This window comes from Alligator mississippiensis, chromosome 5 (genome assembly GCF_030867095.1).
Source record: "Alligator mississippiensis isolate rAllMis1 chromosome 5, rAllMis1, whole genome shotgun sequence".
Lineage (NCBI taxonomy): Eukaryota > Metazoa > Chordata > Crocodylia > Alligatoridae > Alligator > Alligator mississippiensis.
Window position 1 is genome coordinate 175,451,953 of NC_081828.1, and position 12,647 is coordinate 175,464,599.

Consider the following 12,647-nt stretch of genomic DNA (forward strand, 5'->3'; position numbering starts at 1 on the left):
CTATGCCTGGCCCACCACTCCACCCTCTTACTGAGGGCTCAAGGTAGAACACCTCTGCAGGCCAGGTAGCATTCTCTTGCTGTGCCTGGTCCACCTCCAGGGTTCACCACCCCACAGGGCTCAGGTGCAGTTACTCTGCATGCCTGGCCATGAACTGCCTCCAAGGCCCACCAAAAGGTGGAGGTAGGGGTTTAAGCAAGATGGCCCTCAAGCCTGGCATTCAAGTTGCCCTTCCCCACCACAGGCAGGACCACCAGGCCTCCCTATCCTTGCAGGGTACAGTTTTAGGTCACATCTAGGACCAATGAGGCCTCACCATTACCTCCAAGATATTCCTGAAACAGGAGCTCCACCAGGTAATGTTACTCCCAGCCCTCCTGGGCACAAACTGCTCTGCTCTTATATCAGAGCTCTCCAAAATGGCAGCCCTCGTCAGACACCTGGTGGCTGGCTGCTCCAGCCCTTAAAGTGATGGAGCACTGAAGCTGCTCTGTCATATGCATCTATTTCTTCCCATATCTAGGAGGAGGGACTGTAAGTTTCTGGAAACTTTTGACTAACTTGTGTTGAAGCAGGGGTGGGCAAAATGCAGCCCGCAGGCCACATGTGGCCCACCAGGCTATTTGATCCAACCTGCGGGGCCCCTAAAAAAATTAGAAAACTAATATCTATCTGCCCTGGTTGCCTGTTGTGCGGCCCTCAATGGCTTGCCAAAACTCAGTAAACAGCCCTCCACCCAAAATAATTGCCCATCTGTGTCAGTTGAAGTATAATCAGCTGTACATGAAGTATCCCTTTTCTATGCTGTCTCTAGCACTAGCACATACAAAGATGCAATTAAATTGAGAGGGGAAGAGGAAATTTAAAAAATGTTAAGTTTTAAAATGAGAACTCCTGAACTGCACAATAGTTGAGGCAAGGCACTTGTGACTGGTAGTAGATAACTGTCCGGAGTATGGAAACTTGTCAGCTGCGACCTGATTTTACAGGGCATTACAGTTGTGTTGCTCATCAGAGAAAGTAGAATGATAGTGTATATTTTCACTTGAATTTTAGTTTCAGCACAGATAACCTAGTGAGATCCGAAGAGGGAAAGGGCCTCTTCTGATCATGGATGTCCGCAGGACAATTCAGATATCGGAGCTATTCAGTAATTTCAGATTGTTTTAGGTTTTGGTTCAAAACCTGAATAAACTTTTAAAATGAAAATGTTTTCTTCATAACAAGTTACAACTAATCTGACAAAAATGTGTATTTTTCAGCTACCCACATGAAGGGGGGGGGGGGGGAGGGGAACAGAATTTAAATATATCTCTGAATCACAGGTTCTGTAGCAAGCAGGTTTCCCAGGGTGAGATCCAGTGTCCCTTGGCAAGAGTTTCTTTGCCTTTACATTTTTCCTTTGCCTTCACCTCATTACTCTTAGCTGTACATAAATGTATACTTTTAACCCTACCTCCAATGCAACTAGTAGAGCCATCTTCTAGAATTCCCCTATAGTCTTCATGAACCACCTTCTTCATCCTGTTCATGTCTGCTGTTCTTTCCATGAGATTATCCCATCTCTCAGCTTTCTTTTTTATTCTTCTTCCCATCTACTTTACATTCTCTTTTCTGCCTTCAAATCACCAACTTTCTGTTTTAAACTTCATGCTCTTCCTCTCAACACTTTTTCTTACCCTTGTATGGCTCTTAATGCACCTTGCATACCTGAGAAGGCAGAGATCATCCAAGGTAGGAAGTATAGTTTTTCACACTGTCTTTAGGGAGCACCTGTATGATTTCATGGTGTCCTTTCAGACCTCTGATATACAATATTCATTTTCATTCACAAAACATGGATCCTTTCAAAAAGTTCCACAGGTAGATTTTTTTATCCCAGGAATTGTGAATGAATTTGAAATGTACTAGACCGGTAATTAGGAATTGCTCTGTGCTGAGTTTTTAAGAGATAAGAGATGGTGATAGGCTGCTCAGCTGCTATAGTCACTGTGCTGTACTAACAATGACAGAATCCAGGTGTCAGCCTGTGGAAGTTGTTTCTCTTGCATCTCATGTGTCTGGCTCTGGGCCCAGCTTTGCAGGCAGTTGTGTTGGCAATTCTGGAGCTTCCCCTATGACTTTATAATTTGTTTGAATTAGAAATGGAATTTCTTGAGTTTTTCCTCCTTCATAATATTTTCCCTTAGTTATGTTTCTTTCTTTTTCTGTGTATATTTTATATGTAGATTAACCCCTTACAGTCAGATTGATACATGGTTCCTAGTACAATAACTTGGTGTGAATGTATTAAAGAATATTAAGAGATGGTACTCAATCAGTTGTTGAAAAGGAGCCCATAGAAATTGTCTTTGTTTTCCTTGTGCAGGTGATTTTTATTGCTAGAGAAAACAAATATTTTTCTTATGCCTAGATTATTGAGGAGTAATCTGGCCAGTATACAGAGAGACTGTGTTTCTGTCTTGGGTGGAACACCACTGCAACTCTGCATGCACTGCTTTTTGAGTCTCTGTGACTTGTCACTGGAGTTGTACCTGGCCACAGGAGATTTGCTAATGAACTGTTTATATCTCAGTTTTTTCACTAAGCAGCAGCTGATATAAAAAAAACGGCATGTACAAAACAAAGCTCTTGACCTTTATAGAACAGATATCTACTCCAGCTTAGGTGGATGGAGTACTGAATACAAGTGAAAACTGTATGACTTTGTGAAACTTGGACAAGCAAACAAGAGCACAGCACTGTTGAATAGTGATGTTTTTCTTGTTCAGTTGTCTACAGCAATAAATTCCTTTCTGCAAGCAATATTCATGTATGCACTCCTAATCTATAAGCAAAGACTTTATTCATTCTGTATTTTTGTTTTACACTGTTAATTTGTGTTGTAACTTGTATTTATATTTCTGTGTATATTTATCTGTCTTTTGGTTTGCTTTACCAAAAAGTAAATAGACAGTCTGAGAAAAAAAATCATAATGGAAATTTCTTTAGTTGATATCTGCTTAATTGGGTATGTGGGTGTTCCAAACCTCAGGGACAGATCCTGAGATCTTTATTCAGTTTTGTCTCAGTCCTTTCAGAGCAAACTGCCATTGATTTTGCTGGGAGGTTGCTTCAATAGGATTTACTAAAAACTGGGTAACTCCTGAGCATATTGATATGGAGAGGAGTAGAAGACCACATTCTCACTGAGGCAAGTTCAGTTGTGCTTCTCCTGCACAAAATAGAGGCCACTTCACATGAAGTTTGTGATGGTTCAGCTGCAAACAGTTGAAAAGAGACTGGAGGAATCAGTTGGGCGCCACTGGATTCTCTCTACCTCTACCTCCTCTGCAGGTGGCAGGAGAAAAAAAAGCATGATGACCATACAAAAGTTAAGGTATCCTGAGACTGCAAATATAAACTCAGCCTTTTATACACTGTAGAACATATCCCTGCATATAGATGCATTCTGAAGTACATGGGACTGCCAGGAATATTGCTCTTGTAACCAGTGTCAGTGAGATCCGGTGGATCCCTCTGGGTCTGCAAAGATCTTCAGAGTTGATGAGTATGGAACTTAACTTCTGCCACAGAAGCTAAACCCAGCCCCTTGCCTTTCCCCACAAAAGAAAAAGGAAGAAACTCCACAGAGTAGAACTCGTGGGCCTTGTCCACAAAAGCATGGACATTTGATTCCTCAGGTACACCTTATGCCACCGCAGGTTGTTCCCAGGGAACACCTGTGCTAGCTGCACGCCTTCTGGTGTGCAGCAGATTGCCTCGGGTGGGGTAAGGGAGGCCGCTACCCCTGGGCGGGGGCACTGTGCTGACCCCAGCAGCCTTACGTGGGGTTCTGCAGGCTCCCAGGGCTGTAGCAGTGGCAATCTTGCAGCAGTGTGGCCCCAGCCAACCCAGCTCTGGTTTTGAGTAGCGTACGCTGCCCCCGCATGCACCGCTCCACTTTTTTTGTGCAGATTTTTTTGACCACAGGGATCAAAAAAAACCTGTGCTGCTCCCTTGCAAGGCGGCGAACAGCTGAATATGTGATATGTGGCACTGCATACATGTCTGAAGCACCACATACTGCACAGCTGTGCTCATCTGGACGCAGGCATGGAGTTTAGTTAGTTTTCACATATCCACAAATAAGGGAATGTATTTGTGAGTAAGGGCTCTGGATCTGGGTTATATAAAATAAGAAAAACACCAGGAACTGTGTGAATGACTAGAAAGTAAAATATACAAGGAACAAGGATGAAATGATACTTTTCCCATGGCTGCCAGTATATACTTGAGATTTAACATCCACCTGTAAGAATAGCGTTAAGAAACAACTACTTGAGTTAGTAGTTTCCTTGTAACGTGTTGTGGCCTTGTTCACTCACATACTTGCACACCAGTAGCAAAGAATAATGGATGCCAGTGTGTCACACAAGATGTCTTCACATGGTGGTTGATTACATTAATATACTTGCTCAGTTATTTGTCCAGAGAGGTTTGAACCACCAGCCAAGTCACCAGGCAAATTTCATGATATTTGTGGTGCCCAGTTTTGGCAGCCTATCAAAATAATGACCTTGAGATGGGGAAGAGTCCAAAATATGAATGAATAATTTCTAATTGTGGTGGAATGTTACTGTGTTCTGGAAGGTCACTTTGTGCTCTAAAATTATGCTCTCAAAACATTGCAAACTTTGCTTCACCTCCTATTGAATCGAAGGCAGAAGCAGCTATGGGAAAAATCTTTCTTAAAAATCCCAAGAATTTTACTTGTTTTGGCATGATGCTGCCTAAGGTAATTTGAGAACAAGATTAACTTTGCCAGGCCTTCACATGGACACAAGGTTCAGAATACATTTTAGAGCATTAGACTATTTGACTTTTGCTTGGACAAAATGCTTGAAATGTGTACTTTTCTTTAGCTTAAAGAGCCTAGGTCTAATGCATTGAGTTAGATTCTCAAAGAGATGAAGCTGGGCTACATGTTAGCAGTATCAGGTAGTTACTTGTCAAATTACTGGCTTCTGAAGGGTATTGAGCAGTTGCTGCTCCCAGTGGTTCTAATAGAAGTGCGGATGCTCAACCCTTCTGAAAATCCAGCCCAATGCTGATATTCATAGCTGTTCATTTGGAGTCAAATTATTTATTTTTTTCCTTAGAAGCTAATACCATTACACACCTTAAATGTAGGGAGGAGCAAAACAATGTAAAGAGTTGGCATAAGCTGAAGCCATCTTAGTAAGAGGCTATTAATATTATACTACAAAAATGATCCATGTATGTAAAGCACTGCATATTATCACTTCCTGTTTATTCAGATTCACAGTACACAAGGCTACCAACTTTGTTGCTACAGCAATTTATATCTGGAATACCAAAGCCATGGGTGTAAATCTGTTAGAATATTTTCTGTCATCGCCTCAGACAGTTTAGAGTGTAAATTGATATGCCATGATGTGGACTAGCAACTGATGTGGAAAAAGAATACATAACTGTGTACATACTGTTTATAAAACTGCTCAGTACATTTTACACCTATTGCTTTGCTATTGTTTCACTAAGTGGCACATACTTCTTTGGAGATTGTTGTGACAAATATTTGTATGATCAGTCATATGTAGTGGATGTCTGTCATGGTTCTTGAATCTGCCATACATATAAAAACACACAGGGCTCGGTACATAAAGTTTTCAAGTTAGCAGGTATGTGGAGCTGCGTTATCGCATTGAAAGTGCGGAGAAGGAAGGGAGGCCTGTTTCCAAGAATTGACCAGAGTAGGGAGAAGGAAACCATTTGCACATCTTCCACCCATTTCCATACTGGAGCTTAAGCAGCAGGAAGATTACAGCCAAACATCCCTGATGCAGGTGAGAGAGCTCTTCTCTGGCAAATTGCAACCATGAAATGGTAACTCAGACATTGCCAGCACTGTTAGTGAGCTCAGATGGACAAGGAAAAGAACACTAGGCAAGATGTAGGGGAGGAAAACTGAGCTTTCTCCAAGACCAATAGCGTGCTACTACCGCCCACATCAGAATATGTAGTATTTGTAGTGGCTAATGGCTATGTCTCTATTAGATGCCACCTTGCATCTTGTTTTGGTAACTAAGTTTACAGCATGTATTGCATTCCAAAAACTGTCCAAAGAGAGAGACAGCAAGTAGTAACAGTAACATCTAATTCTTGCAGTCTGTCTGTGGTTTGTTTCTTTGAATCTCATGATCTCTCTCCATAAAGCTAAACAAAATAGTGGTATCTGTTTTCACAGCCATCTGGGACTTTCTACTAGTTTGTTGTGAATCTCTCTGGAGTTTTAGTCAAAAATAGGTATAACATCTTATTGTATTACAAACAGACAAGTACATCAAGCAAATGTATGCGCATCTCATACAGGACAGTCACTTTCACATTGCTTTTGCAAAATGGAATGTTATGGGGCGATGCTGTTTTTTTAAATACAATAGAAAAGAGTGTTTTTTGTTTTTTTTTTAACTGTGCTTTAAAAGGGCAGTGTGGGTGCATCTACTTGGGATGTTTACTGCAAAGTTGACTAATTAGCTTCACAGTAAAACGTTGCCATCTACATGTGCAGTGCTATTAGAATGAAGTAAACTAATTAACTCTGCTGTAAGAGAGTACTGCCAGACACAAGTACTATCCTACAGCGGAGTTATTTACTCCAACGCAAGGCACATGCAGATGCTGACAGGACTGACTGGGATACGAGGGTGCTTCAGTGTGGAAGCTGCCTGCTGGTTAGCCCCTCACTGAGGCACCCTTGGGCCCCAACCAGCTCCTCTGCAGCATGTTGAGCTGGGTCAGAGCAGCCCCAGGCTGGCAGGCTAGCCCCCTGGGCCCTCTGCCAGCTAGAGCTGGTCTGCCCTGGCTCAACTTGCTGCAGTCTGGGGAACATGGAAATATGACACCTGGGAGCAATAAATTCTGGTATGAACTGAGCTGGAGTTTCTTTAGCTACATTAATTGCATGTGTAGATATACCCTCTGTATACTACTGTTTTGAGTGTTTTTAAGTGACTGCTTTTTCTAACAACCATTGAAGGTTCAGATCATTAATTTCTTTCCTTAACCTATATTTATGCAGCAGAAGTTTTCCACTGCAAGGTAAATTCTGCACTGTTTTGTTATAAAACCATGTAAAACCCTGTTGTCCTCAATTTGACTTCCAAACCTTAAGGATACATTTTTCGTACAATAAACAAGAAAAAAGTATACATTTAATTATCTTCTATTGTATCTTATTAAAATGATTTGTATGACTCTGTCTTTTCCTTTAAACAGCACTTTGAATAAAAGCACATAGAGCATATACCAATGGCTTGTTTTCATACTTATGATAGTTTTCAAATGGGATAGAAATAAAGTTATATAGCATGTTAAAGAATACAATTAATTCTCAAAAGCAGCATAACTAAAATTATGCCTGATCCACTAGCTTTAAATCTTGTTACCAATCCAAGCAAAACCTTAAAAGGTGGTACAGTTATAGATGGGTCAAAACCACGAAAGGATGCAAGGTTTTCAGTTTATGTTGGAAGCATCCTGTGAGAATTACAAGTTCACCTGAAGAAAATCTTACCCCTAATATATTTCTTTATTTTTTCAGGCCACTTTTTCGTGGAAATTCAGATGTTGATCAGCTAGGAAAAATCTTTGAGTAAGTAATAACTTGCTGCATTATGTCAATGGCTGTCTAGCTTTGAAACACTTTGAGGTTTCTTTGACACATTTTTTATGGAGTAAAGTGACTACAATAAAGTATTCCTAGAACATATTTCTTATTGCTGCTATACCGTAACATGACATTTCCTTGTATTCTGTCAGAGTGGGAAGAGGAAGCAGCATGGAATATAGTTTTGCAGAACTAACTGTCATTGTCAGGAAGTTATAACAGACTTCTGGGGGATTTTTTTTCTCTTTTAACATATCGTCCATATACCATTCACACAATTTCTTAGAAGGAAAAGTACCTTTAAGTCACCTTAACTGCCAAATAAAAATAGAGATTTAGCTACTCAATGTTTTATTCATTTATGGATTTCATAAAGCAGAAGCAGAATCCCTCAGAAATGTTCATTATTAAGGAGAAATATAGAAACTGCTAAATAAAGATATCCATGTACAGAAAAGATTTCAGATTAAAAATAAATTATATATCCAGTAGCGATAGGTTAAAAATAGGTTAAAGCATTTTAAAACTTTGCTTGTTTTGTTTTGCACTGTAACTCCTCTTCAGAACCATGGTTTCTGATGATCTTACAGAGTGCCGTGGAAATTTGAAGCCTCTTGTAATGTTTTATAGTAATACTGGACTGGGTTATGGCCATCAGACCCATGCATGGCTCTTACTTTTCCTGTACAAAATGAAGGCTCATTTGTCTCTGCAGCACTGTCCTCCCCTTCTCATGGATGGAGCACAGGCTTCCAGGCATCTGGATGGGAGAGAGAACTATGCAGGCCAAAAGAAGGAATAGGCAGGGAGGTCAGAGTGAGACTTTGGTCTCCCCTATTTCCTGCCCTGCGTATATTTCAGAGAGAAGCTTCTAAGGAAAGAGCCCCAGTTGAGTAGGTCTGGTAATGAATGTGTCTGCTTAACTACTTGTCCAGTTCTAAAATCATAACAGAACAATTTCTAAAGATTTTCATTATTTAATATAAGGTTCCTAAATTGCAGGTCTTGATTTCACCCAGCTGACTTCCCTTTCCTGCCTACCATACCAGTCTATGTGACTCACTAGTGTGGTTAATTTGTCATGCACTGAATAACTCTTCCTGCACAATCCAGAAAAATCCATCCTCTATGGTTTGCTTTTTCTTGTTCTGGCAAAATTTCCCCTCCATGATTTCTTTATATAGTGCTTCATCTAACGAAGACTGTTTCATTACACACAACAGATGCTAATCATGTTAAAAGCATGGATGAGACAGTTCTTAAGATTCCAAATTTTTTGGTAACATTTCGGGGGCAGAATACCAAAATGAATTGGGATAGAATTAAACACACAACAGCTGGCAGCAGCCTCCCCTAGTTGTACTGTTCATCCATCTCTAGTGTGTGAGATTACCTGTGTGGAAAAGAATTCAACCATTAATCAGGAAGAGAAAACACCATGCTAATTTTAGTTGAGAAGAAATTCCCTATTACACATTCTGCTTAAAGAGAAAATCTGCCTTGCCTCTTTTGTGTGACTCGAATATGTCAGATTCTTCTTCTTTGCTTTTTATGTGAAGTAGTATTTTGTTTTCTGTTCTCACAGTTGGACACCTCCAACATCTAGGCACAGGTCTTGCCTTTATGAGGGGGTCTATTATTTGCTAAGGTTGTGAATCATTTTCCAGGCTAATTTGGATAGAAAGCTGGTTTAGGACTTTCTGGACTGACACCTTGTTTCCCCAGATAACTAAGCCATGTTCTGTTTGCTCCATGTGTCCAACTCTTAGTTACCTGAGTCTGAGTTTCACATAAAAACTGGGCAAGATGCTTAGGGTAGAGTCCAGAATGCTCCTGTCCTCTCCAAATGCCATCAGTTCAACGCAGTGTATGCTTACAGATTTGAGCCCAGATGCTGTGGTGTTCTGAGACACTCGGCTCTATAACTGAGGCTGATGAAAAGTGCTCAACATTTTTTAGAAGCAGGTTGAGCCTGAGAGATTTTGATGCCCAGCCTAGCAATATTTACTAATAACTCCCACATCTATCCTCTCAGTTTGTTGAGAGGTGAAGCAACCATCTCTGAAATGCTCCAAAACTTGGTTGGCCAAATGGTGGTGCGGCTAGCAGTCAGACCAGCAATAGGGGAATCTAGTCATACATCAAGTCTTTAAAAATAGTCATATTCTCCATAACACACACAAAAACCCAGAGCTAACCAGACACAGCTGAACGAGAACAAGTTACATATTTCATTACCATTTAAGCCTTCTGTCAGACCTCCTTAGTTCTACTAAGTCTACTGAACCCACATTAAGACTTAACACAATGAACACTGTGGGATGAGCCCACAGTGTTTGTTCATTGTGTTAAGTCTTAACATGGGTTCAGTAGACTTAGTAGAACTAGTCATGTATATGACACTACACACATGGATAAATATTTGTAGTGTTGAAGTACTAAATTGCAAGGTGCTCAGAGTAAGACTCATAGCATCTTATATGTGAGAAACTCCCTGTACGTTTCACAATCCATAAATATTAGATGAGGATGAAATTTAATTTAATTTTGCCAACAAATCCAGTCCCCTCTTTGCCAGCCTTTAGATAAGGCACAAGAAAAAAAAACAACAAGATGTCAATGGCTGTATGCTTGTAGTCATGCTGTTCCTTTCTAGTAGTATTAGTCTGTAGAAACTTTTTACATGCTAGGAGCTAAATACAACTCTTACCCTTGTCTACATATGGTGTAATTAAATGGAATAACTCAGGATTTACACTACAGAAAGGGAGAATTTTTATTCTGTGCCTAGTACAAAGCACTACTAGAGAAAAGAAAGGCAATACTGAACCCTAGTGGCATTTTTAGTGCAAACCCTTAATACTTACTGAAACTATTTTTTTTGTTTTCATCCTACAGTTGTGCAACTGTCATGTTTCCCAGTTGAATCTCAGTCTTATGTGCTGTAAAATTCAGCTGTAAAAATTGATTTTTGCCTAAAAATTAGCAGGTCAGGTGTGGTAATGGGTCTCTACCAGCATTTCCATGAGAAACCCCTTTTTCATTACTTGATATCTCTGTCATAAATATTAACTGTAGACATAAACCTGTGTAGAGACATGATCAAAAAAGAAAAGTTGCACATTTAAAAGAAACTTCAAAAAGTATTTTGTCAAGTTTTTAGAAATTAGTGAGATCATTTCATAGACATAAACTCTATATTACTTTCTGGGTGCTTCTACATGTGCACTTTAATGTACAATAGTCTATTTTACTGTACATTAAAGCATCACAGACAGAAACATGCAATTATGCTAATGCACAATGTAATACTGTGTGTTAAGTGTCACTTAAAAATGTGTGATTTCAGTACTGCGCATTATGGCAGCCTAATGTGCATTTATTCAGTACCTCAGGGCACTTTTACATGTACGTCAGGGTTGGGAAGGGGCAGTGCTTTAATTGGAGCAGCCCTAATGCACATGTAGATGCGCATTAATGCACATGTAGATGTGCCCTCTGAGTAGAAAATGTAATGAAAATGTTCTGAAATGCAATAAAAATGGATGAGGTGAACACAAAACAAAGCTGAGTGTGTATTGGTTAAAACACCTAACTCCTATAATGCTTTTGAAATGGGAGTTAGGCTTCTATGTTGCTTTTGAAAATTTTAACTTAAAGCAACAGAATTACTTATCTTTTGGAAATGCTTACTTGTCCAGTAAGTGTTATAAAAAGACTTTACAGAAAAAGATTATTTTTTTCCAGGTAATTCTTAGTTCACCAGTGCGCAGGCATGCGCCTTCATGGACATACATCTCTCTTAACCTCCTTTCTTGATCCCAATTCTTGCCTCTCTTTTCCTGAAGTCTTTTGTCTTTGCCACAGTTGTTACAGCAAAAGAAGCTTGCATGGGAATAGGCTCTAAAACCTGCCAAAAATCTCCTTTTAACCACTCCCAAGTGTTGTATGGTAACATCGTATCATAGAGACCTGAGCACATTTCTTCCAGAGAACTCCCAGTCCCTTGTCAACCTGTAGACTCAGGAAACTGAGACTACAGTCAGAATGCTGCCACTGAGCTAGTTTCATAAAGTTTTACCTTGAATATTTAGGGCCCAATTCTGCCATTCTTCTTCATAGTTAACACTACACAGTGCCACTGAAATCCTTAAGCTTACCCAGAGTGAGCTCCCACTCAGTGAGAGCAATGGTTCCAGAATATGCCCCTTAATGTTCATTATAGATGGTCCATGCTGATTTTTAAAATTGTTTTAAATTATACAGATACCAGATTGTTCTGTGAGATTGGATAGACCTTGAACCAGGACTACTTGCTTCAAAAGAGAACAAAGAAAACATAATTTTGGGTCTTGTACAATGAAACAGAGTCATGTGATTTTACTTTCCCTTGAAACTAATGTGTGTGCTTATTCTTCACACAGTGTAATTGGACTCCCGGAAGAAGAGGATTGGCCAAGTGATGTTGCTCTTCCAAGACATGCTTTCAATCCCAGACCCCCACAGCCCATTGAAAAATTTGTACCGGATATTGATGAGTTGGGCAAAGACTTGATCCTTGTAAGTTTCTGTTACTCTCTGAGCATAACTTAAATGACATCTCCCACTCTGCATAGTAACATGTCAAGAAACATGGTTTTTAATTTAATTATATTATTAGATATTGGCTTGAATGTGAATGGAGAAGCCCTAGTTGCATCAGAACCAATGCCAAACCTGTGTGCACGGCTGGTAGAATCTGGAGGACACTCTATGTTCTCTGCCCAGTGTTAGGTCCAGCTCCCTGGGGGTATTATTTATGAATTCCCAAACTGTTTCCTCACACAGAGGACATGCACAAGCAGTACATGGGCTACTAAAGCTTCAAGTTATTCTAGGCTACTATGGCCACATCAAAGTTATTGGAGGGAGGGTTTTTTTCTGCACAATCCCCTATAGAGATTTTTAACTTACTATTTGGGCCGTGACCCAATTC

General features: G+C 40.0%; 1 protein-coding gene across 1 annotated transcript in view; it reads left to right on the top strand.

Annotated features, from left to right (window-relative positions):
• Window positions 1–12,647, top strand: part of CDK6 (cyclin dependent kinase 6) — a 212,324-nt gene that overhangs the window by 180,796 nt on the left and 18,881 nt on the right. Inside the window, exons 6-7 of the mRNA XM_006270135.4 lie at window positions 7,607–7,657; window positions 12,097–12,232. Coding sequence (XP_006270197.1) covers window positions 7,607–7,657; window positions 12,097–12,232 — 187 coding nt within the window. The remainder of the gene's footprint in view (window positions 1–7,606; window positions 7,658–12,096; window positions 12,233–12,647) is intronic.